General features: G+C 36.6%; 1 protein-coding gene across 4 annotated transcripts; it reads left to right on the top strand.

The window, feature by feature from the left end:
- Positions 1 to 1,063: 1,063 nt before the first annotated feature.
- Positions 1,064 to 26,295, top strand: cuedc1b (CUE domain containing 1b; the record flags this gene model as incomplete). 4 transcript variants are annotated; one of them, XM_079885764.1, is made up of 11 exons in its annotated part: positions 1,064 to 1,307; positions 14,046 to 14,673; positions 17,420 to 17,547; positions 17,882 to 18,008; positions 20,056 to 20,284; positions 20,632 to 20,700; positions 21,625 to 21,714; positions 21,807 to 21,900; positions 22,192 to 22,250; positions 23,540 to 23,609; positions 23,808 to 26,295. In XM_079885764.1, coding segments are annotated over exons 2-11 (1,164 nt in total). In that variant the 5' UTR covers positions 1,064 to 1,307; positions 14,046 to 14,376. The 4 variants fall into 4 exon arrangements, with proteins under 4 accessions (XP_079741890.1, XP_079741888.1, XP_079741891.1 ...); XM_079885765.1 differs by lacking the exon at positions 1,064 to 1,307 and adding an exon at positions 12,303 to 12,585; XM_079885762.1 differs by lacking the exon at positions 23,808 to 26,295 and having other exon boundaries at positions 23,540 to 23,613.
- Between the last annotated feature and the right edge of the window lie 1,423 nt (positions 26,296 to 27,718).

Below are 27,718 nucleotides of genomic sequence, written 5' to 3'. Positions count from 1 at the left end.
TGTTTTTATTGTATTTTTGGTCAAGTAAAAGCAGCCTTGTGAGCAAAGAGACTTTGAAAAAAAAAAATCCAGACTTTTGAATGATAATATACAATTAATGTTTAGTGCATACATTAGGCATCTGACCATAGTGACGCACTGCTTTCATGTGTCCTGTATATGGTTGGTTATGGAAATGTCATATGGATTTAAATGCATCCATCCATCAATACTAAACTCACTCTCATTTAGAGCTGACAAACAATATTTGTGGATGTCAACATATAGAATGACAAAATGTCATATTGTGTCTTCTAATGCCATGAGCAATAATAATGATGATGATGGAGTGTAAACTAGGTTTGTGATCTGTGAATCTAGGTTCCAGTTTACAAAGTGCAATGCAGTTGATACAAATCAATAGTAAAGTATTTTTTGTGTTATTGTTAGACATAATTCCTGTTACATAACCATTTAAAAAGAACTTGGCAATATGTATGTCATACTAAGGATCATATTAAAGATTTAGTATTAGTGCAAGGACACTGAAGGCTCTCTATAGTATATTGTCTGTAATGTTTTTAAAGAATTGCAATGCAGATAATCACTTATTTATATATACAGGCTGAGTACAACACTTTTATACAATATAAATAATTAAACTTGTGCATAATAATTGTAAATGATATGCATTTGAAAACTGAACACCTAAGTACAAAGAATTAAAACTCTTTACAGTATTACTTAAAATGTACATTTGTTTATTTTATTTTTTCATTAAATTTACAAAATATATTTCTATTAATTTTTCAAACAGGTATTAAAACATTACAAAATATGTGGACTTAATTGTATTACCTTTTAATGTAAACTTAGTTATTCCTACTTAATTCATATTCTTCTTTAGAAATACATAATTATATTCATGCTCATGTTTTCAAACATTTTCCAGCAGTCTTGATGTTTTTTTGTTTTTTTCCATTTGGGCTCAGTGGGTGTAATTCCACTCTCTGTCCACTAGGCGGCCGTGTGGCTCTTTGTTCCCCCACACACTGATTCTGGCTGTGACAGATTTTTTCCCATCTCTTTGATTCATCCCCATATACAACAACACACTGCTAGTTCCCTTTCTGTGGGGATTTCAGGCGCTAAGGCATGAACACGCCGACCGGTACCGAATCGGTGTCGATGAAGATGATACATGCAGATGTGAATAGTCTTATAAATCCAGCGAAAATGAGCAAATAGTGTTTATATTTATGATAAAAGCGGAAAACGGGACGGATTGGGAACGTGCACTGGGGGCAGTCTGCTTCTGTTCACCAAGAGTAAGTAGCTTTGTTTTTTACACTAGCTTGCGTTAACATTCTACTCTGCGAATTTCACATTATGTTAGCGTTATGTAACAGGTATGTAGTTACTACGCAGATAAAATCGCTATGACTATGTTTTAGGGTTGTTTTACACGTCTTTGTTTAGAGTATATGGCTGCTTGGTTGCTGTTGTTGAGGAGTGTTGCGAACTGCTGCGGCCTCACGTCTTATTTGCACTTCAGTAGTATGTTTATTTATATGTGAAGTGGGGTTTTGCTGTACGCGTGATAAAAATTAAAGTCTGATAAGTCCACATATTGGATCTGAACAGCGCTGTCCTTCTGCCATCAATCTGATTGGTTGTGTTTTAAAAGCTGTCTGCCTAAACAGTCTGTTTGTACATCATAGACATCATAGAGTTCGAATGGAATTTGTTGGTTTGCATTGGTACGTTCGATAGCGATGTCCAAATCATGAACGAATCGTTATTTTGAATTGGATCTTTTTAGTGAATCGGTTAAACCTGTTTGCAAAACTCTCAACGATTCGTTTTTAATCGAATTGAATCGGTTCGAGTGTCTTGTTTTTTTTAATCTAAGAGATTCGATTCGGTTCGAGTTGTTATTGAGTCACTTCTGGGACATGTTCGATTCGTTCGATTCCTGTTTAACCAATTTATGAACCAACAAGAAAAAACGTTTTTTGTTTACTTCAGTTCCTAATGTTTCGGATTAAAATGTGAAAACCAACTCTGTCTCATATAATTTAATTTAAACAATTAAAATTGTTCATTAGCTAAGTAATTTTATCTCAGTGCCGACTTTAATGTAAACGCACCCATTATATTTTTAAATATGTTTCGAATTTTTTTATTTGCTGAATCATGGCTAAATCGAACTGAACACGGACACATTCCATTGCAATAAATTATGTAAATAAAATATGAAACAAGAATTTATTTATAATACGAAATAAAAATCTAATTTTAATAATAAAAAAACAATATTCCTTAAAAAATGTTAAAAGCATGTAGCTCGTCACATTATAATGAACTCCTGAATCGTTTTTTGAGCCAGTTCATTGAAATGAGCTATTAAGAACCGATTTACGGAAATCTGGTGGCCTGTGCATAATTTGCAGATTCAAATTGAATATTTGGGCATCATATGTCTGTGTTCTTTTAAGTGTATAAATCAGCATAGACACAGAGTAAAGGCAACATTAGATATAATGTTTTTACTCATTACACTTTTAACAGCTTCCTAACAACTTTACACAAAGGAAGCAATTTTAGCTTATTTATTAGTGCTTGGTTAAAAAAAAAAAAAAAACAAATCTGCGACTAGATGTCTCTTGTGCTTTCTTGGCTGACATGCTGTTCCAACCACAAAATAACCAGTTTGTTTGAGGCCTTTAGTTTTTCCTTAGATTTCAGACCTGACAAATCAGTTCACTGTATAATCACTGTTTAACTTCATGTAGGTCAAGAAGTTAAAGTTAATATTTTTATTTAGTTTTTGCACAGTTGGAATTTGCTTTTTAATCAGTCAATCTAGCAAACCTTTCTTTGTTATTTTCTGAAGTATTTAGTGCTTTTTAATGCAATCCTTATAAGAACTTGACCATCACATTTTAAGAGACCTTTGTTTGGCTTGTTAATTACATTGCTGAGTTCAAAGATCTAGGGCCCTATCATACACCCGGTGCAATGCGGTGCCAGGCAAGTGTTTTTTGCTAGTTTCAGCCTGACGCAGTTATCATTTTCACGTCCTGAGCCACGTTGTTTAAATAGCAAATGCATTTGCGCCCATCTGTTCGTGCTGGCCTGAAAACGAGGTGTGTTCAGGTGCATTGTTGGCACGTTGCTATTTTTAGGAAACCTGGTCTAATCTTGTCTAAAGTCAATGGCGCAGTATGTTTTTTTTATTTAAAGGTTGCATTAGTAATATGAGCCTATAGGCGGGTGCACACACAGTGTAGCAGCACACAAACACGCCAAATATTAAAAATAAAAGGATTTCAATATAAAAGATTATTATTGTGAACATAAAGATATGGTGGAATCCGCCTGTTTGCGCACTTTAACCTGGAGAAGCGTTTAGTCTTTCCGCTTGCAAATTCCACCACGCAAATAGCGAATCCACCATGGCGCGAGCACAAATTGCTTTTAAAGGGAATGGGAGATGAGACTCTGATTGGTTTATTGCACGTTACGCCCAAAAATCACACATTACTTATTAAGAGAATAGGGACAACCCTTTTAGACCATGCGCTGGGCACGCCAACCATTTTTCCCGTCGTTAAACTAGCAAAAGTGGATTTGGACACGACTTAAGTGCACTTGCGCCGTGCGCTTTACACCATGCGCTTAGATCGTTAAAATAGGGCCCATAGATGTTTGGCAGCAGCCATATTCCTGGTTCACACTGTGTTATAAATGATGAAGGAGGTGGTGAAGGTCTGTCTGTCAGACAGCTGTATCCACTCCTCTTCCTTTCAAGAGACTCTTGATTTGCATATGGCCACTGACCCTGTTTTTTGCCCTTCTTGAAGATGTTGTAGTGGTTGATGGACTCATCTTATCCACTTACACACCTCCCATTTTGTATGGCATTATCCCGTTGAAATCTCTTAAGAATGTCGCTTGATGAACTGGATTTAAGTTGGCCCTTTCAGATCCCCTTCTTATTGGCAATGTCAGCGCTCACTCATATTGCCTACATGCATTAAAAAGCTTGTTTATTTATTAATGTGTTTTTTGTGAGCGTGTGAATAGTTGCAGTCAGAGAATTTGGTCAGACTTTTGGGAATTAAGTGCAGGCAGAGCAGCCAGTATTGCTGTGGGACATATTCAGAGAGATTTATTCCTAAATGAGTTTAGTCCCAAAAATAGCACATCACTGTCTAATGTGTTTAAGCCTCTGCATTTTTAAAATATGACCCTAGGACAACAAACTCCCAAGCCTCTTTTTAAATAATAGGAGTCATAATACAAACAATTATCATAAACAGATTAGTTTTGATAAACTCATACAAATGTTAATAAATAAGCTTTTTAATATTTCAAGGCTATTGGTTTGTAGTTATTAAAGCTGTCAAGGAACGTTTAAAAAGATCTTCTCTATGTTTGTGTTCTCTTGGATTCAGGCAAGATGTTTGAATCAAAAACATTGGAAATCAAAAGCAAAACCATACAGCGTGCGTGACCAATGCAGTCTAATTTCCAAACAAATTACTCTTATGTGCCAATTATTATATTAAACAGTTTTAAAAGACGAGTTACCACCAGTTTGAATCAGTCTGACGAATGTTGCAACATCTTATTCACTTCCTGAGCTGCAAGTTATGTTTATTTTCAGTGTTCATATTCAATCAAAGCACTCACCGCGCACAAATTAGATGCCAAGACCTGTGTATCTATAGTCAAAAAATGCACAAAACAAAAAAAGGAGATTAAAAACCAATACAAATGTTTTGGCTGTCTGCCTTCATCAGTGTTCATAAAACAAAAATACATAAGGCTAATTGTATGCCAGTATTATTAATTGTGCCAGTATTATTATTGATTTTGCATATAACAATGTGTCTCACGTTTTACACATTTGTTTCATTTATACCATTGTCTGTCTGAATACTTGATTTTGATTGGCTGGAAGGAGTGCAATAAAAACGTTGAATGCATAGGTAGTTCCAAGTCAGTTCTGTTCTATATTAATGCACTGTTTTCATTGAAGCGCACACACAAATACGTCACTCGGAGATCGGCGATCAATCAGGAGCACAGAAACTTATCAATGCTGCCCTGTGACTTTTATTAATAAAATAGCTTCACTACTGAATCGCTACATTATTTTTCTCAGCAACAAGGTGGTAACATCATTGGTTTTGAAGTAATTAAACTCACAGCTTCGTTATTAATAGAGAGAGACGCTGCACACAGATGCAGATAATTCACACATGCATCTCTTATATCTCTCTCTCGATAATGAATTCATTATATACTCATTATGTTCATTATCTATACTATAATTAATTAATTTAAATACATTTAATATCTTACACACTACTTTATCTCTGTGTCTGATTCAAAGCGGGCAGAGTGCTAGATCTAACAAGCCGTGACTGACGGAAATAACAGTCATTTTTACCCTTCCGGTCATATATTGCGCTGCAAACATCAGTAACAACTTTAACAACTTTTTTTCAGGATACTTTAATTGATAGAAAGTTCAACAGAACAGAATTTATTTGAAATAGACATCCTTTGTAACAAATGTCTTATAATGTTTTTGCTGTCACTTTTGATTAATTTAATGCATCCCTTCTGAAAAAATCTTCAGATTGGAACTCTTATACACCTGTCATCTCACTGCATTTACAATAAGTTTATGGATTTTGAGTGGGTAGTGGAAGTTTGGCTAAAAGGTGCTAATGTACTTTCAGACACTGTATTTAGCAAATGTTTTGTGTGTTGGGCTCCCAGGAGATAAATGGCAGACTTTTGTTCCTTATGTGGCAGATGGCCCAAAAAAAGGTCTGTTAAGATCATCTTTAATGGGTTTATGGCGCAAGCCTAAACAGATGCACTCGGGGGGTTAATGTTAATGCAATTTTAAGTTTTGGCCAAGAGTTTGTGGCAACAAGATCAACATAAAGAAAATAAGAATGCATTGGAACAAGAAGATCCTCCAGCAGTGTGACGGGAGACATGCTGGGGGTGTCATAGTCAAGTCAGCCTTTTTGTTTCCTCCTTCCTGTTTCAGAAAGCCCAGTTCCCTCATGTTGGCTATGGCTTTGGAACCAGGTCAGAGGAAAGGAGGAAGAAAGGAGAGGAGGAGGGGATTGTCAAGCCCTTATGCTATTTGGTTCAGTGCCTGCCTGAATGATTTCTGCTCATTCATCTGACCTAGAGACATAAACGAAAGTGCTTTTCCACAAAAATACTGCAGATATAAACTTCACACACAAGCCTTTTCGAGTTTGCTTCCAGATTGCACGCAAAAACAGTGATGAATCAAACCGAACTGTCTCTATTCAAGTGATTTTGCCAATGAATGGCTTTGTGGCATCTATCCAGTCAGTGATGCATTGACGCACATCCCATTGCAGATAGCAGTGAGTTACTCCCTTTCAACCATTAATTATTCTACTTTTGCAGACTTCACACGTCCTTCATTCAGAAACACATAGCAGAAGCAGCCAGACATCGCAGACGGCGTAATTGATTGTGCCTCTTGTCTAAGGTCTGTTTTGCAATTAGTTTTGCTCTTGCCAAGGTGTTGGAGCTGACTGGCTCACTCAACTCGTGGAGGCTTTCCAGTTTCTCCCCCCTTGGGTCCTTTCTGTTCATCTGTTTGCTGAACAACCATATTTTTGCTTCTGACTGCTACATTTGCCTTTTTTGATTCAGAATAAAATCACCAGACCTAATATCATCATTGTCTATTTGTTAACTTAATTTTTGTCTGTTTATCCTAGATTGATTTTGCACCCGACAGAGCAACCGTTGTCTTTAATCTGTGTTTGACAGTTTGAAGCCAGGCTGTGTCGAAGGAACGTAACGCCCTGATATTTGAGCATCCAGATTTAGCATTCTTTTGATCATGGCACGCACTGCTCGGAAAAGATCTTCTGTCAACAAGCCTGTGTTTTTTCCCTTCCTCTCTTCGCTCTTGGTGAAAGAGAGTTTCTCTCACTTCTTTTTTTTCCCCTGGTTTGTTGCTGTTATCTTTTTTAGCTTGTACTGATGTTGTTAGATAGTTTCCGATCTCTAAAGTGGCGCGGTGGTTTAACACGGTCTGCTAAGATGGCGTTTGGGTCTTCAGCATTTTTTGAGCAGGTTTAAACCATAGCTGCCTATAATGCTTTTTATGTTCCTTTGAAGTCCTTCAGCCTCACAGCATTTGGAGGTCTGTCAGATTTACCGTTATTAATGCAAAGTGAAACCTATTTCGGAAAAACGCCCTGTAGACAAGGCCTGTGAAAACACAACCTGCAGTCTTTAATTGGCCTTTATCGGCTGTCAAAACAAGCTGAGTGCAACCAATTTGGTATCCACAATCAGGACGGCTGGAGTCACTGTAGAAGGGCAATGGTGCACTTATGTGGGTCAACACCCAAAATGTGTTAATGTTTCCTTGACTTTTCATTAGCAATGTTTCCATTCACTTAGTTTTATGTGGATTTTGTGATTTTGCATAAAAAACGCTGGATGGAAATGCCAAGATGCGCATAAAAAAATGTATGCTCTCAATTGAGGTGGATACATATTTTATCCGATAGCCTAATAGCCTAAGACATGCAAATAAACTATGATGAAAACACATTTACCGAATAAATCCCTCAATGTTTTTCTGATTTTGAGTTCAATTCTGACTCGTGCAATTTTTTTTATTTATTATTATTTTTTGTTTATTATTATTATTATTTATTTATTTATTTGAGTTTGGACGATTTTCAGCTTTGTCATGCATCATTTGTCATGCGTTGTTCGTGCAGTGTACAGGGGGAACGAGAGGCGATAAACCTCCTCTGATCGGCAATCGGATGGTCGGATGAATTTCTGGCATGTCATAATTTTGGTCCCCCTCGTGAGGGTATCGCACAGTTGAAGCAGAGCTACAAACCGATTGCCCTTAACTCAATGTTTTTTCTCTCACTGTGCCTGCGTGAAAAAGTTGAACTATTTCATCTTTAATGCAGCAAGAAAGAAAACGAAGAGTGAAATCTTTAAGTTCTGGAGCTATCAAACTAGCTGCAATTTAGCAAACTGTTTCTCACCTTCAGTTCGTGTTGCAAAATGGATAAACCACATTACCCACGTATTCCAAGCCACCTGCGTGTAGCCTACATATAGGCTACACCAGCACCTCTTTTATTAATTTACTTGATCATTAATTTAGCTACTTGTTTCACTTTTAACTTTCACTTTATTTACTAATTTATTTAAAATTTACTTAATTTTATTATCATGGGAAATGTGAACCGCTGTCTATGAAAATATGCGGGGGAAATTAATTGTAATATCAATTTAATAATAAAAATAATAATACTTTAATACATGCATTGGAAATGCTAAATCCTCTTGATATCGATAGCTGATATAGTGTGAGCCTACGAGTCGCAGCTCGGTGATCGGACTGTATAGTGTGAGCACACAAACTGTGAGCTTTGGGCTTTACATCGCATGTGATTTACTCGCACAATGAGAGTTGGGAACGTTGCTGAAATCGATTTCTGTGCGATTGATAGATAATTTGATGATTTTCGGCTAATTTGATGATTTTTTTTTTTTTACTGTTTTTTATATCAGTATATTTATCATTTGTATTTGCATCTCAACTGAAAATCTTTGCTTTCCTGTCAAATTGGCATTATAATGAGACAAATTATGTATTAAATACACTTATTATACACTATATTTCTTGTCTAGCCTGGATGTCTTTACTATGTGTAAATCCATTCCTCTGAATTGTGCAGATTCTGTCCACAGAATTTGTACGCTCAAACACTCAAAAATACACTTAAACTGCAGGTCTGCCAATTATGATGCCTCTTCACTATAAGCATGCTTTCTGTTAGCAAACATCGTTTGGTGTTAAGTATTGAACACTCTTTCGTTTCGTGTCCCCCATCAAGATCTAGTACCCACTTTAATCCATCTCTGTCTAAACGATAAGACTGAACAGAGTTATATAATGCATGTGAAAGTGGACATCTCACATCCATGTATCCTCAGAGCAGGTGATGGTGTTCAGGTTTTTCTAAATGGAGTTTTTAAAGCACTGCAGCATCTGGATGTCCACTGGACTGCAGCCAGCTTGCAGACAGGATATGATGTGTTTCTTTTCCCATAATTCACATCATGTGTTTGATCTGGAAACCGTCTGTGCACCATGTGAGTTATTGACTAACCTGGATGAGTTTGCTAAATCCTTGGTTCAAGAGTTCATGACTGCTGTGGTTGGCAGTTGTTGTCTTATTCTGTGTCACGGGCATCTGTACTAGATTTCTTTTCAGATCCAGTTCCATTGATTATAAAAAGGTGTTGGGTGTTTTATTTTATCGAATTTTTCAATATATTCAATTCAATAATATATTGCTGCAGATACTAAATTAAGTAGCATGTGTATTGTGTAAGTCTCTTACATGTTTGTATCTTTTTTTCTTACGAATATGATAGCTATATGTTGAGATATTTTAACCATCTTTCATTTAAATCTTAGTAACAAAGATGCCAATAGAGTTGTGAAGTTTAACTTATTACCTTGAATCAGTTCTTTTGAACTGTTTATTTAATTGATTCAGAAACACTTATGTCATGACTTATTTGAATCATCGCTGAAAAATGTTCAACTGTGGTCATTTGCATGCTTCGAATGTTTTAGGACAAAAGATACAGTTGTAGGTACATATTGCTGTTTATTATGTATTGTTATCTTTGTGCAGTTAAATACAAATTGTTAAATATTATTCTCATGTTCACTGTTTTTGTTTTATTTCTGTTATTTGTTTAAACATTGAATCTATTTGACAGCTGCAAAGAGTTTATTTAAAGTGTGTGTGTGTGTGTGTGTGTGTGTGTGTGTTCATTCAATATGTTTTATTAAAATTGTGTTATATTGTTATATTTTTATTTACTTTTCTTCAGCATTAATGGATTATGTTGATTAAAAATGGCAAAAAAGACATTTTGTAATGTTACAACAGAGTTCTATTCCAAATGAATTCTGTTCTTTTAAACTTTCTATTCATCAAATAATAGTTAAGCAGCAGACATGAAGGCTGTAAAGTATGTAGTAAAGTGGATTGTGGTCAAAGGACTAGAATTTTTTTTACAAATTTTTTTTTAAGTTACTTATTGCCTAGTAAAAAGACAAACTGCCCAAAGTTCCATAACCTTTGCTTGTTTGTAAAACATCTCACTAAACACAATTCCTAAGCAGGTAACAGAACAGATTTATGAAGCACATTTAGCATGACTGGCTTACATCTGCTCTGAATTTTTTTTTTGTCATGACATTGGCAGTGGAGACAGTGGGGTGGTTTTCAGGAGGAGCAAAATCGAGCTCTGGCTCCCATTAGTAAATATAGAAGGTTCTCGGATGCAGATCATAGTCATGTAAAAAATAGCTCAGTGGAATGCATGGCCTTGGCTCTGTGCAATCCGTGCCAACTCTGAGCGCACGCATATAGCCTATGTGCACTGCAAGTCATCTAGGCTGTGTTCACCTTCAGTTCAAAGCTCTTTGATATCGGGTGTCAGTGATGGGTCAGACGGGTACTTCACAACAGGAAGTGAGAGTCTCAAGCAGGAAGGGTTAGTGGAAAGTAAGATGTTTAGATTTTCAGCTGACGATAAGCTCATCTATATTGACTACAGCTCTTTGTACATTATTTGCATCAAGCTCCAGAGATTTACAGCCCTGCATTGTGAACAGTAGTTTACTAAATCTTTGGCACTCCTGATTTGTTAACATTCATTTTACTTTATGGAATAGGCTATAGTCTTTGCACTAACCATGCTACAAGTTTCTGGTACTTCTGAAAAGCTTTGTTATGGAGCATCCTGTTCCCAATTTCCTGTCTCTAAGGATCCCTGATGGGAGTTGAAATAATGCAGAAAGAATTCCATACTGAAATATTCCAAAAGACAACCTAAATATAGAATTGGTTTTGAGGAGGATCTATTGCAGGCCCAGTAACCAAGCTGTGTTTTATGACCATGAAATTTAACTAAAAGTGTTTTTTTTTATTATTATTATTAATACTGTTAAATGTTCCTAATTGCAGTGAAAACCCACTGTTATTTATAGCTAAATATATAAACAGTTCACAAGTTTGGGGTCAGTAAGATTTTTTTTTTAGGGTGCAGGATATATTGGCCACCATATTGATATCGGCCGATATATGTTCATTTTTAACGTTATCGTTATCGGCCCGATAAGAAAAATTGGCCGATATGTTAAAGTCGATAAATAATGTATTATTTCCTTCAGCTGAGACACTTCAGATGCGCACTGTTCACCACGATGGTTTTGAATTGCTTGAAATATAATTGGAATCACTTCAAAAAAGGAAAATAGTCTGTCATATACATACAATTATAATGAGAACTTTAAAATTGTGTATTTGGGCCATGGCTTTAAATGGTGAGACTTTTGTTTTTGTAACCAGGTTCTCAAAATTCAAAAATGATACAAAAATTTGGTTTTCGATTTATCGGCCAATATACTGTATATGTTATCGGCTTCCAAATCTAAAAAATTATCGGTATCGGCCAAAATGTTCAAATCGGTGCATCCCTATTTTTTTTCTCTTATGCTCACCCAGGCAGCATTTATTTTTATTTTTTAAATGCAGTAAAACAACAGTAATATTATTACAAGTAAATGTTTTATATATTTAAAAGTAGTTTATTCCTGTGATGGCAAAGCTGTTACTCCAGTTTTCAGTGTCACATGATCCTTCAGAAATCATTCTATTCTAATGTGCTTATTTGATGCTCATGTAGCACTGTTTGCATGTAAGCATGTTTGTGAAATTTCAATACAACACTGCCTTGAAAGCACTATAGTGAACTGTTAAATAATTATCAGGATTTTCCAGAAGTCGCAGTTCTTCTCGGCTTATTTTTCTAAGTTGCCATTGCTACTAGCCAAGTAGGTCATACTCTTAGAAAACCACTCTTGTTTCTGTGACCTTTCTTGTTGTGCGTCGTCAAGGCATCGCAGCGTCTAAGCCGAATGAGTAAGTAGATGCAAAACAGGCACTGAGTTCAGTAGGGAACTATAACAATACCTTTTCACTCAAAACACAATCCTCAAGCCACTGAAACTGGCCACGAGAGGAATTTTTCCTCGATCACTAAACCGTGCTCCCCGTCTCTCTTGACGGCATCCCTGCAGGCATGCATACGCTTTCATGTCAGTGTACGGCGAAGCATCCTGTTTACATCACAAAAATGTCTCCATGCCAACGAGAGGCTGGTGAGGGGTGCTGGGTCCTGGCAGTGCCATGTGGGCTTGGCTCGGGCTCGGCTGTGTGTATTGTTTCAGTGAAGCAGGGATTTCTCTGCCCTGCACTGAGAGGAGAGAGGAAAGGGAGTGTGGAAATGGGGCAAGGCATATGAGATCCCAGAACATCACAGCAAAGTTGTAGCCATGCTCTGCAGACTCGTGCATTTTTAGCATTCTTGTTTCGCATTTTAACAGAAAGCAGGTGGTTTGGACAACTAGATGTCGAGAGGACTGGGGCCTGAGAGTGGTCAGGATTTGCTTTCAGTAGTCTGAAGGTAAAGGAATGCACTTGCATCTAAAATTATGTTTTGAGCTTGGCAATAATAGATTTTGCTGTTTGTCACTAGTACTGATTGGTGTAGGTCCTATAGAGAACACACTGAAAATAGGTTTATTTAAACCTGAAAATAAACAATGTTTTAGGATTATAAAATTAGACATTTATAAATTGATACATTTAATAATGTATTTAAATGTTATATATATTTATGTATTTTTAATTTTTAAGTATATAAAAATCTATATATTTATATAGGCAGATTTGCAAATAAAGTTACAGTATCTAGCTGGCTAACATAAATAATGTTTTGCACTGAAACTGCAAGAATTTATTACTACAATTCAAAAGTTTGGGGTTAGTAAGTTTGTTTTTTTTAAGAATTTTGAATAAATTAGTCATTTTATTCAAGGATGCATTAAATTGATCAAAAGTGCCAGTAAATACTTTTACATTGTACATTTCAAATAAATACTGTTCTGTTCATCATAAAATCCTGAAAAAAATATGTATCATGATTTCCTCAAAAATATTAAGCAGCACAACTATTTTCAACATTAATAAAAATAAATGTTTCTTGAGCACCAAATCATCCTATTAGAATGATTTCTGAAGGATCATGTGACACTGAAGACTGGAGTAATGAAGCTACGAATTCAGCTTTACATCCCAGGAATTAATGACATTTTAAAATATATTCAAAGAAAAAATGATTAATTTTAAATTGTAATAATATTTCACAATATTACTGTTTTTCCTGTATTTTTGATCAAATAAATGCAGCTTTGGTTAGTATAAGAGACTTCTTTCAAAAATATTAAAAAGTCTTAAAAACCCAAACTTTTGAACAAAAGTGTACATGTGCTTATGAATTTATAGCCATCTTGGATTTGCATTTATTTCCAGCTATTATTGCAAATAAAAATAACTTGTATTATTAATAATAATGATAGAATAAAGTTATATAAAATAAAATAAAATACATTTGTGGTGGGGCCAGTTAAAATGTTGGTAAGTACAAATCTGAACTATTGGCGTGTTCAGATTCCAAATGTTCAAAAATGTTTCTAAATCGTGGATTTAGTGTAATAATTTCCATATGTAGTATTTGGATACCCTTCCTGTCATCTAGCCCCTGGTTTCTCACCCGTTTATTTATTTCCTACTCTAGAATTTGGCTCTACTCACTAGCTTTGTTTTTTTTTTTACTTTCGTCTGCTTATTTCTGCCAGTGTCATTATATCTGCGGATGTCATTATAGCCGTCTCTCAGGGATAGATGGCTTTGTAGCAACGTGTGTGGACTAAATACAGGGTGGTTAGTCTCCAGAGCGAGCCAATGAGAAGCATGAATTTCAGACCATTAACTGGTTGATGTTTGGCAGTCAAAGATTTTTATAATGAACTGTTTCGTTTCAAACCGTCTTGTTAACTGCATGCCTCTGTATTTGTTTTTTAGTTTGAGCCGAACTAATGGGGAGATCACACAGGCGGACACAAAGCTAGAACGCTCAAGACCAGATCATCTACTTCCTTCGTGCCAGGGACTCCATACTGTCGTGTTGGATGCAGCTTAATAAGCAGAAGAAGAGAAAGAAAGGATTTCTCTCACTCCAGCGGACTAGATTGTTTTCGGTATGATGAAAAAGTGAACTTGAATAGTTCCAGAAACCAAAAAAAAAACACGTGAGACGGACCTAGAACTTTTGTGGGGGACATCGGGCTGAAGTGGGCGCCATCGTTTCCCACGTGGCATCGTTGGTCGGGTAAGGAAACGGGGATCCTGTAGGATGACCAGCCTTTTCCGACGTAGCAGCAGTAATGGAGGGTCTAGGGGTGGCGGAGGCTCGGCTGCAGGCGAGCTCAACAACTCCAGGCCCAACCGGCAAGTTCGACGGCTTGAGTTCAACCAGGCCATGGAGGACTTTAAAACCATGTTCCCTAGCATGGACTATGAGGTGATCGAGTGCGTCCTGCGCTCCAACAATGGGGCTGTGGATGCCACCATCGACCAGCTCCTGCAGATGAGCATCGACGGGCAAGGCTCAGATGACAGTTCGGATTCAGATGACAGCATCCCACCAGAGGTCAGTGTCTTTTAAAGTACCTATATTCCCCATATGATTGCATTTCTTCAGAGGAAGACAAAAGCAGTGCTCAACGCTAAGGATTTTTTCTGCAGGCCTGGTCAGGCCAGTGGTTTAAATTTGGACGTGCCCTGCACCACAACAAAAAATACAATAAAATAATTATTTTTTTCATTGTCTCATGTAACCTTGTAATAAATACAGTTATGGCTCCAAACCTTTTGATACCAGTGAAATTTAAAGGTGCTCTAAGCGATGTCACGCGTTTTTTAGGCCAAAACATTTTTTGTCACATACAGCAAACATCTCCTCACTATCCGCTAGCTGTCTGTCCCCTGAACACACTGTAAAAAAACGCGGTCTCTGTAGACACCACAGGCTCCACAAACGGCAACAAAAACAAACTGGGCCAACCTGCACCACGAAACTTAACAAACAGTGCTCCAGCCAATAACCGACAAGAAGAATTTGAGGGTGGGGTTTGGGGGGTTAGTGCACGTACACATGAAGGGGGTGTGGAGGAGAGAGAAGCATGAAGAGGGAAGTTTGAATTATGGCCGACACACGACCAAAGAGACGACGTTGCAATGAACAAATTGCAAAGAAGAGGGACAAGGATAAGGAACGCGCGAAGTCCCGAATTTACATCGGAAAAACCTTCGAAAGGTGGCGAGAACTCCGCCGGCAGAAGGGCTTCCAATCCGACATTCAGTTGCTCGTTTTTTTTCAGAACTGGTGGGTAAATCCATTTTTCTTTCTAAACTGACGTTCGTGTTCGCCAAACCAACACAAGGATGTAATTAGCTAGAACTATGCAGTCAGTGTTAACTTTGGTGAATACATATATATTTCTAGCAGCTATCAATCTCCATTGTAAATGATCAAGCAAATTCACAGTAAGGCGATGTTTAAGGTGTTTATGAATTTGAATGTTCATTTATAGGCTATTGACAACTTTGACTAAATTTGTTTACGACGCCGCCGTTGTTTATGCTCACTGGGAAACGCGAAGCTAACGTTATCATGCTATTATTGCTTATATGGGAGCTATAGTTATAACCTCAGGTGGCGAAACGATTTTAAGATAATGTTTCTCTTTTTCTGCATTCTGTTCTGCAATATATAAAAGCATTTATCTAACTTGGCGACATTACACATTGAATGAAGTATTAGTAAAACTTAACTTTGTTTGTAGTGACTACTTTGACTTTCCTTTATGCCGGAAGGGAAGGGAGGAGACGGGATGAGGAGGAGGGAGGGTCTAGCTAGCCTCCATTTTGTTTGACAAGAAGTCAACAAGAAGTTACGTCTCGTGGCATCGCTTAGAACACCTTTAACAATTCTCAATTAACTACTTCCCTAACTAATGTACATTTCAAACATTATTAAAGACAATTAAACAGTCAGTAATAAAATAAGAACAAATAAATAAATTGTCAATAGCACTCAATTGTCAAGATTCATTTAAATTGAACAGTGCTTTTAGTTTTTCAGGTAGGTCTAACAGTGACAATTTCGTGAACTGTCCCAAGTGTCTTTCACGCTGACCCCTGAAAAGTGACATTTTAATAAATTAAAAGAGGTCCATTCAGCTTGTGCACTTAGCTGAATCTGTAGCAAACTACGTTTTTTGTCGCATACGATAATAATCAATACGTTTCTTACCCACTGTGACAGTCCTCTTACACCTGACTTCTCTGATAAGAAACTGTGTCAGGACTGGGCTTGGAGACGGATCTGAGACACATTACGGTGTATCTGTCTGTTTCTCCATCTGCTTCATGGCCCAGTGGAGATGCTCTGCCATTAGACTTCGATGCGATCCTAAGTGAAGCATAAACTGCAGTGCATTTTGTTTATACGTTCTGCCACGATTCTGTGTGTAGATGCTTTTAAGAACATTCCCCACTGGTGTATTTTTTTCTCTTGCATTATTTATAATCTTCTGTTTATATGGGGATGTGTTGGAACAGTATGTGCATGTGCTTTACTGCACAGGCTGTTTGTATGAAAATCACAGCAAACATTGACCTGAGATGCAATAAAAAAAATGTTTTAGGTCAATTTTCTTTCACTAGGTCACACCAATATCAGTCTACTATATAGCCTGCATTTAATTAAATTATAATTTTTTCATTTAATTATCAATTTAATATGATATTAAATTAAATTTAAATATTATCCAATTAAATAAAAAAATGGCTTGGAGCTTTTAAATAAAAACACTACTTTTTTATTTATTTTTATTTGAGCATCAACAGTTGAATGTGTGAGCAGTGTCTACATGTGCGGTAATTAAATATTCTGTTTGCTGTGATTTTGCAGTACAGCCCATTGATTAATTAAGAAAATGTTAAAAAAAAATTGTATTTATCATTACATTGCGTAAAAAATATCCATTAGTACCATTTAGGATTGCCACAATACCAAAACTTCACATTTTTACATTTTATTTTTATTTTTAAATTGAATTTGAATTTTTTTATTAAATATGAACAAATTTAATTAAAACAATGGCTTGTGTTGTTCAAGCAAAGACTAGTCGAGTTTTATTTAATTATCAACTTGGTACCTAAGCATCCATATTTTTTGACATTCCTTCTACCATTACTCGTTTTAAATTAATAGCTGACCAATACTAAATAAATGAATGATTCTGTGCATTAGAAAAATAATTTATTTTTTTTCTCAATAAAAGTTTCTTGTTACTGCAAATTGCATTTGTTTTCTCTTGTGCTTTTATCAGATTCTTGAGCGGACCCTCGAGCCAGACAGCTCAGATGAAGAGCCGCCCCCTGTCTACTCACCACCAACATATGACATGCACATATATGACAGGAAATACCCTGATGCTCCTCCTGTTCCTCCACCCAGGTTATAAACCTTTTTGAGAGCAATTTTAAAAGAATTACTGAAACATCATCAGTCTTGGAAATAGGGTCATCACAGGTCCTTGTTCATTTAGTCACGGTTCTCTAAATTGATGCCCCCTGGTGTTCATAAACCATATTGCAATTCCTGTTGAGCCATTTGTTTGCGGTTTAATAGCCAAGATGCATGTAATTCCATTTCTCCACAGATGTAATACTCATTAATTCACAAATGTTTATTGGGTCAGACACAATGCAGGAGCTATAATTTAATTATTAGACTGATGTGAGCATTGTGAGTATTGAAACAAGTGCCATTGGGCTCTGTTATCTTTCAGATTCGAGGCCCAGCCTCCCCCTGGACACAGGCAAGTCCAAGGTTACAAAAACTGGAACCCACCGTTACTTGGCAATCTGCCTGATGACTTCCTGCGAATTCTGCCCCAACAATTGGACAGTATACAGGTGAGCATTTGTCATGTGATGCAACAATGTTTCAAAGTTTGGGGTCAATAAGAAATGTATTTTATTCAGCAAGTATGTGTTAAATTGATCAAAAGTGACAATAAAGACATAATGTTACAAAATAATTCTATTTCAAAATAAGTGCTGCTCTTTTGAACTTTATATTCATCAGAGAATCCTGAAAAAAAAAATATATATATTTTCCACAAAAATATTAAGCAGCACAACTGTTTTCAACATTCATAATAACAAGAAATGTTTATTTTGCATCATATCAGCATATTGGAATGATTTCTGAGGGATCATGTGACACTGACGAGGAGTAAGGATGCTGAAAAATCAGCTTTGCATCACATAAATAAATTAGAATATTATAATAAAATGGAATAATCGGATTTTAAATAATAGAAAAGTTATTTTAAATTGCAATAATATTACTGTTTTTTTATCAACACTAAGGACTTTAACTATAATGATAACAATAAAGATATCGTCCTAATAAGCGTTCTAAATATAACAGAAAAGCAGAGTCCACACCACAACTATAATGATAACAATAAAGATATCGTCCTAATAAGCGTTCTAAATATAACAGAAAAGCAGAGTCCACACCACAACTATAATGATAACGGCACAGAGAAATTATATCATTGGAATCATTTTCAGAACGTATTCTCCAGCTGATTAACGATAAAAACATTGACAACCAATCAGAATCCATCCTCCTTTAAAGAGCTCAAGCATTTAAAGCAGCAGATGTCAAAACTGCAGCAGACATTTAGAATAAACAGAACGGTATTGTCCACTGGTGTGGATGCTAATATAGATATTGTTATAGTTATCCTTCTTGGTGTGAACGGCTCTTTAGTTAGAGACATTGAAAAACATTTAAAAAAATCGTACTTACCTTAAAACTTTTGAATGGTAATGTATCGTAGACTGAACTAGAGTATCACACTGCCTTTAACACTTTTCCTTTTTGTTTAAGGGTTAAAGCACAGTCTGTATTCTCAGTTATCTAGCACAAACTCTGATTCCAGGCAGTGTTTTTTTTTTTTTTTCCCCAAGTGCCCTCTGGGCTCTTTTGCTATTCAACAATATATATATAAAAAACATTAATAGTTCAGAAACATCTTTAGAGGTGCAGAGGTTTGGTCATTAAAACATGCTAATGCAATGCAGAAGTGCCGCAGGGAGGCCATTGTGTAGTTGCTTTTAAGCTCTTATGCCATATCATGCTCTCTTAATGGCTAGATTAACTATAATGGTGTCCTTGATCCATAGTACATATACAGTTGTCCTGCATATGATGAATGTTCAAACATAAAGCAATGTATTTGATATTCACTATGACAGCATGACAGTCTCATGTTATTAAAGTTCACACTGAAACAGTATGTGTTTTTAGTAGAGTGAATCTTCTCTCAACATGTCTGGGTCATATTTCATCTAAAAATAAACAGAAATATAGAAATAAATAAAACAGCCTGTTTTTAAGCATATTTTCCTCCCTTTAAAGGGATGGTTCGTAGTAATTTCAACCTAGGGTCCTTTGTACCATGTACCGGAATGGTACCAAACTTCTATGTAGGTTCTGTACTCATAAAACAAGGCATTGGAAAGTTTGTAAGTACATCAGGAGTTTATTTAAAAAACACTTGGCTGATGGCTTATGCTACCTCTAACCCGGACGTCGAGGTCACTTCTGTGATTTGGGAAAAGCCCGTAAAATTCCTGGCAGAAAGTGATGCATAAGGAGGATGTAGTGTAACGACGCCCAGTTCCAGGAATGCACTAATATTTTGTTGGTAGTACCAGTTTGCAACAATTATTAGTTAACACTAAGTTGTCAAAACATTGGAAAAAATAATAAAAAATGCATCGCTTTCTATTAAAATTTTAGTTTTCAGAAACTGTTTATTTATAAAATTTTACTACAGAGAACTGCACTAAAACAACCCTGTTTTAAAGTTTGCCAGTTCTTTTGGATTTTAATGAAAGCGAGTCTGATTTTCTTACATATTCCGTACCCTTCAATATTCTGCAGGGCTCTCAGAGTAGCATCTCCATGCCCTCTTCCTCCTCTTCCTCCTCCTCCTCAGTACCCCAGAAGGACCCAACTGTGGCGGCCGCGACAGGAACAGGTGGAGCTTCAGAGCAGGAACGCAAACTGAAGCAATATTTGGAGGATGAGCGTATCGCTCTCTTCCTGCAGAACGAGGAGTTCATGAAAGAGCTGCAGAGGAACCGAGAGTTCCTCGTTGCGTTGGAAAGAGGTAGGAAGACGCCCACATGCTAAATGGGACAATGAGCAGTTTCTGATACACTCTACTTCCCTTCCTTTCACAGTTCCACCTACACAAATCCTAAAGAGTAAATTCTTATGCAAATTTACTCAGCCCGGCTTTGAACGTTGATGGTTTTGTTTTTTCTCCAAGACCATTAGCAGTGTCTATTCCTCACAGCAAGATTTTGTTATGCTTTGTCATACACATTGTGTGCTTTTCCACACAGATTGTTTGATATACCTTGAGCCTATGAGCGGTCTTCTTTGGATGACTTCATATCCTTGTTGAATGAAGAATGTCAAAGACTTCCATAACACCTGCCTTCTATGTTTTAGATCGATTAAAATACGAGTCAAAGAAATCCAAATCCAGTCATTCATCAGCTAGCATGGAGAACTCCACAGGTAGATATCATTCACCTGAACTGTGGTTTTGCATTATGCGTGTGTGAACATGTACGTCACGCTGTGTCTGTGTGTATAAGCAAAAAGGCCCTGATATGCTCACAACAAAGGTATTTTATGTTCTTCTCTTAGGGCTAAAACAAGTTTTAAAAATACCTTTGCAGTGGTATACTGTTAGCAAACATCTCAACACCGCCAAAGCTGTTTGAATATGTAAATATGTTCTGAGTGCTTTCCTCTCAATAACAAAAAAAAAACCACCCCAAAAAATGGTGGTGAGAAAACAGCAGTTAAGAAAGCATCTGATCATATGGATATGGATGTGGATGTGTTTGCACAAGCTCTGCAATTCAACACGCTACATTTATTTAGCACTTTATATACAGATTGCTTTAAAGCAAGCAGCTTTACGGTATTAAACATGAAAAAACAGTGACTCTATCAGAATTTCAGTTTCTACTATAAAGCCGCTCACTAGTTGGCTCTCTCATGTTTTTACTTGCGGACGTCTGACCTTGATGGACTGAACAGAAGAAATTAACCAAGGAAGATTTCCACACAGAAGAAGAAGGAGCCACAGACCACACGTACCTAATATGTAATCGCCACCGACCAATGGTAGTTTGAGGTGTTTACCAGCCAGAGCGAACTTTTCGCTTCGAAGTTGCGAACTCCAGAAACGAACTTAATTTTGACGTGATTTTGTCCGAAATTTCATCACACCAGTTTGTTCTTCAATTTCGCTTGAAGTATATTTCACATTTTCCCTTTTCAAAACCCCTAAATTCTCAATAGTAAAAGCACCACTATTACAGTTATTCATATTAAAGGGTAGAAAGTGTCAAATTAAAAATGTAACCCATTTTGTAACATTTTTGTTGTAGAAATCAAGATGCTTTACTTTTTTTTTTCCCTGAAACACAGGAGACCACTATGCTTCCGGATCTGTAGAGGCCTGCACAGCAGTCTCAGATGATGCTCTGTTCAGAGACAAGCTAAAGCACATGGGGAAATGTAAGTTCACCTGAAAATAATTGTTTATTAAAGATTCTTGTTGAACGTTAACATTTCTGTTGAATTGTAACATTCTTCATTCTCATCTGCAGCAACCAGGAAGAAGCTGTTTGAAATCGCCAGAGGGTTCTCAGAGAAGACGAAGCGGAGGAAGTCTAAAAGAAGAACGTTGCTACGGCATCATTCGTATCCTTCAAAATGTGCCAGAACCACTTTAGCTTAAATCAAAACAGTAGGAGTGTAAAAAATAAAATACTATATGAAATCAGAACTTTTAGAGCAATCATGAAATCGAAAATAGGACAAAAATGAGATATGAGTTATGATGCTGTTTTTTTTAATGTTGAACTCAGTGGCTCCCCTGTTTTGTGTTCAGCGAATTCCCCAACAAATGCTATGTATGATTCTTGGCAAAGTAACTTTGGTTCAGTTGAGTAAATTTAGTGTTGACTGTTTACTTTGACTGCACTTTCTCAGATTGGGCACAGCCAACTCCACTGCCAACCTCCTAGACGATGTGGAAGGAAACCCATGTGGTAAGACTTTCTCTCCAATTTTCCAAGCCAATTTTTCTTAATGTCTGATTTACTCTTCCTGCCATTGATAGAATTTTCTGGCAATCTTTGTTTTCGCTGTTATACGGTAGAAGGCGCTATTACCCATCTTTTGAAATAGTACAGAATCTCCAGATCAAAACAGTCAAAAAGTGCTGTAGAAACAAGTGATAGAATCATTGCTTATGCACATGTTGTAGTCTTTGAAAAAAACACGATTTTCTCATATTGTTGTTCAAATTATTGCTTTAACTTGATGTAGCAGAATTAATACCACAATAAATGAACCTCATACATGAATGCAGTTTAGCAATGGAAAGAGAGCTGAAGCAGAATACAGGAAAGCGAGAAGTTATAGCATTGTTTGAAATTCAGCAGATCAACAGCTTTGAGCAAACCGTCAGTTTCTAGTCTAACACACCCTTCTTTAAAAGGGGTAGGGAATAGGGATACTTAATGGATCAAATAATTAGACTAAGTTTGTGTTATGAAGTTGGAGAGAGATGAACCCAATCGCAGACAGTATGCAATAAACACAGATTTATTCAGACAAAACAGGGAAAACAAAACCCACGATGGGGCAAAACAAGGCTGGTGGGCAAAAACAAAGACTAACTACACTAGACTAAGACTTGACAGATAACTAGACAAATAACTAACAGCAGCAACAAGATCTGGACTTAACAAGACAGAGTTCTTCACAAGGTACTCACGGGAAGGTTTACACACAGGTAATATATCACAGGATACACACACTGAGAATCACAATGAACCGGCACAAGACAGCAAACACAAGGGGATTAAATAGGGAGAAACTAATGAGGGAAACAGGTGACGGCGATGATACAATAATGATAACAAGAAGAGATAACAAGGGGGCGGGGTAAGGTGACAAGACAACGCAAGCACACAGCCCAAACAAATGGCCATGTGCTTACACATAAAACATGGGTCTGTCATGATCCTGCCTCAAGAATTAAACAACATCAAGGACTAGATGGCAGGATCATGACAGTTTGATACTTGCATGTCTCACCCTTTTGAATAAAAGTGTCCTGATGTAATTTGTTGAGGCTCCAGTTGATCTTTGCACATCTATCTATCTATCTATCTATCTATCTATCTATCTATCTATCATCTATCTACCTCTATATTTGTCTGTCTGTCTTTAATTTAATCATTTAATGAGGCCATATTGTGAATTCAGTTAATTGTACAGTCCTGCTTTGGACTACATTTTTAATTTGGGATGCCGGGGTGTGTCTTTCTAGATGAAGAAAGTCAGCTCAGACGATTGGCTGCACAGGAAGAGGAGGAGCCACGTAAGGAACCACTATCATGGTGAGTGGCTCATGTAGTGAGATTCTTCGCTTTCCTTTTTGTGTCCTTTTTTGTATTTTCTAAACCCAACTACATGGGCTTCAGTGCTAATAATTAATCATCTCAGAGATGATATTCAAATTCGTTCCACTAGAATAAAAATCCTGCAACTGACACAGATATCGAGTAGTAACTAACCTCTTGCAAATTTCATTCCAGATCCCTCCTCTGTGCTCTTGGGAAATTAGGATTTCCATGGTGACCTCAGAATGACCCATGGCTGATAGCTCCTTATCTCAGCGGCTCCAGTGCAGCCAATCCCAGACTCGAGAGGGACAGCCCAGGCGGGACTGTATGATCATTTTGTAGCAGCCTTTTGCAAGCCTAAGATTATTGTTACCTACATTTGATTACTATAATAATTATTGTATTGTAACTGTTTGTTAATATTTGGTTTCATATGTAAAATTCAACAGCTATAGTACTGATTTCCTATGTATTTTTCTTTTTTATCCCTAATCATCTGAAAAGAAATTCCCTTTTATGTTTGTTTAAAAATATCAGTTACCTGAGGAGTTTCTTTCCCCATTTAAGTTTGACCATTAGAAAAGAGGCAAATATTTGATTTATTACTGCCAGAAGTGACACAACTAACTGTCAGTTGTTTCAGCGCATTAGTATATAACTATTTCTTTATTTTCAATGAACCCTGCCACTCTCAGTCTAATCTGCACATTAAACATCAACAGCATTTCCTCAAAGAATGTACCCAGACTGTCACGTTTATTACTCAAAGGGTTCGGGTTTCTTAGGGGTTTGTTTTATCCTTTCTTAATCATTGCTATCAAGGAAAAAAACATTATTCAGGTCTCCATTTAGTGTGGTGTGATTTTAGGGTGCTGAATAGTCCATTTCCATGGCCCATTTTTACTTTTTTCATACAATTAAATCAAAACAGAGTTCATTTAGATGAGTCGACCTCTCTTAAGTGGTCTCCAGCCAAGAAAGGCAATGCACACTGTCAATGCCAAAATTTGATTTAAGTCATTTTTACAGAAAAAGAGAAAGGCGAATCGCAGATCAACCAAAAAGTTGGCCTGCTTCTCATGTTTGCACTGCCCATATCTGTTTTATAAAATATTTGAATGTTTTTTTTTCAATTGTGTCTTTGTGAAAAGTGATTCGATTTGTTTGTTTGAGCCAGTATAGTTGCCATTTGAACATCTGTTTTTTTTTTTGTTATCTTTGAACAGAAAAAGCGGAGAAAATTTTTAATGATTCTGTCTTTGAACCAACCAAAACGCTGGTTTGCTTTTTCTTGCAAATCCCACTGAATGATTTACCCTAACGCTGTGCTTCCAGTAGGTCACGTGACTATGTCATAAGATCAGAGGTCTAACTGTGATCCACCAATAAGAATGTGCCATTATGTTCCCTTTAGTGTTGTGCATCCCAGTATTGATTCAGTGTAAAGTAGCCAATTGGAGGTCACTGTGTGACATTTATGATGTTTGTTTGTGTTTTATGTATGTCAGATTGTCCAACTGGCAAATCTGGTAGTTTGAAACCCCTAGTTACAGTATTATATGTGCCGAAGCACACTTTTTGGATTCCTCGATGGTACTGATACACTTCAAGCTCCTGAAATGGCTATTGAAACTTGCTAATTTTGTTTAAAGGGCATTATGTACAGTATATGAAGTCATGATCATGTTCATGTCACTTATGTTATTAAATGATTTTTGCCATTATTACAGATTATATAGGTATCCATAGGCATCATCAATGACGTATATTTCACATACAGTAATTATATGTTCTGTGAAGTGTAATAGCCTTTATGAAATATGTGGCAGTGCCATGCATATTTGCATGATGGTTTTTTTTAGATCTTTATGGATGGCACAGAGCAAAAAGTCAGTAATTAGTTTTGAAAATGATGTGAATTGAAAGAACAAAGGTTTTGTAAGAGCAAAACCTTGTTGAGAGTAGCAACGCATACCGCACAGCCCATGTTCCCAACGTTGTCGTCTGCGATCTAGGGCAGGACTGTGTGATATTTTCCCTTCCATCCTGCTTTTTAACATATTTTATCCTCTCAGGGAACTTGCTCTCATTTCACTTTCTGCTAAAAGCACAACTAAAACTGAAAACTTCATTGCGCAGATGCTTCATTGATATGCAAGGTAGCGCCGTCTGTTTACTCATCATGAGGTTGATATGAACAATTCAAGGACTGTGTGGATGATCTGCTTCGGTATGTAGCCAAGTTCCTTTTCTTGATCACGTGTCCTTGCGTGTTTACCCGAAATGTTTTCAAGATCTACTTCTTCATCTTCTGTCTTTATATGGGAGAGATAGAGGAAGATGTGTTCAGAGTGTCGTGTGCGAGCCATGTGATTTTAAGTGGCTCTTAACAATTAGTGGAATGTAATATTTATACTGTATTAGAAGGAAACAACTGTACATAGTAATTGGCAATTTTTTAACATAAAATATTTGATCTTGCAATTATGTTTTTCTGTCCCCTTTCTTTTGAAGAATATTATTCTCACCAAATTAAGTTGACTCTTCCTCTATTTGTCCAAAATAAATGTGATTGTCCCGCATCACATCATTCACTTAAGACTATTTCAAGTTCTGGACTTTTCTTGCAATCCAGATGTTTATTAGCTATTGGAATAAATAATAAAATTGTTGTACTCTGAATGATCATGTCATTTTTTTCCTCCCCCAAAAAGTAAAGTATTTAACAAAGATTCTAGGTACAGGAGTACATGGAGTTGGTGTCAATAGAAAATGTAAACGATAAAAAATAAATAAATAAAAAGTTAAATGTTGGCATCTTTATAACTTGCAGACAAAAAACTTTAAACATCTTTTGTGTGTGTGTGTGTGTGTGTGTGTTTCTATCTCGGTGGGGACTTCAACCTGAATGCACACAGACTCATGGGGACTCGTGTCACAGTGGGGACCTAAATAGAGGTCCCCATGGGTAAACAAGCTTATAAATCATACAGAATGAGTTTTTTTGGAAATGTAAAAATGCAGAAAGTTTTCTGTGATGGGTAGGTTTAGGGGTCGGGTTAGTGTAAGGAGATAGAATATACATTTTGTACAGTATAAAAATCATTAAGTCTATGGAGAGTCCCCACAAAGATAGTGAACCAGACGTGTGTGTGTGTGTGTGTGTGTGTGTGCGTTAGTTAAAAGGTTTGAAACCCCCTGTTCTATATAACTGCAACCAGTAGAGGGCAGTACACAGTCCCTTATGAGTTTGTTTTTCCTCTTTGCTGCATTTTTAGATTTAATTTACATACATTTTTCTTTTAAATGACTTACATTCTTGGTTTGTTACTTATGGCAGACCACCCATTTAGATGACCTTCCCTTGACCAACTTTCTGTGAACAGGTATTTCTTGGAATTACTAGGCAGAGCCCTATCCAACAACTCCACGGCCATGGCTCCATCAGTTATCAGCCAAAGACAAAATAAAAACATTCCACTATCAAGCATCAAGTGAACTAACATAACAGGAAAAAAAAACTTCCTGTATCTAACGCACTTATCTGTTTGACACACTAAGTTAACCTTTAAAGGAATAGTTCACTTAAAATGAAAATTCTGTCATAATTTACTCACCCTCAAGTTGTTTCAAACATGAATTTCTTTCTTCTGCTTGAAAACAAAGGAAGATATTTTGAAGAATGTTGACCAGACAGTTGATGTAGGCTAAACTGACTTCCAGGTGTTAGTGAAAGTTCTAGAAAACTGAGACGCTTACATGGATGTCATATTTCTAGTTTGTTGACTTCAGAAAAACAACAACTGGAGTTCTTGACATGGCTGAATCAATAAAGATATCAGCGTAGGCTACTTACTTGAAGTATATCAAGGTGGGGTGCACATCATTAAATAAACACAAAACATAATAAAGTAATAAAGTGTTTTTCCTCATTATTTACACTTAGCATCATATATGTGTCTATTCAGGAAAATTTTAAAAATAATTCAACAACAGAAGTTTCAACAGGAGGAAAAAAATACTATGGAAGTCAATGGGGTCCATCAACTGTATGGTTACCGACATTCTTCAAAATATCTTTTGTGTTTAAGCAGAAGAAAGAA

The sequence above is a fragment of the Squalius cephalus genome, assembly GCF_949319135.1.
Source record: "Squalius cephalus genome assembly, chromosome: 11".
Lineage (NCBI taxonomy): Eukaryota > Metazoa > Chordata > Actinopteri > Cypriniformes > Leuciscidae > Squalius > Squalius cephalus.
This window is presented reverse-complemented; position numbering and strand designations above follow the sequence as displayed.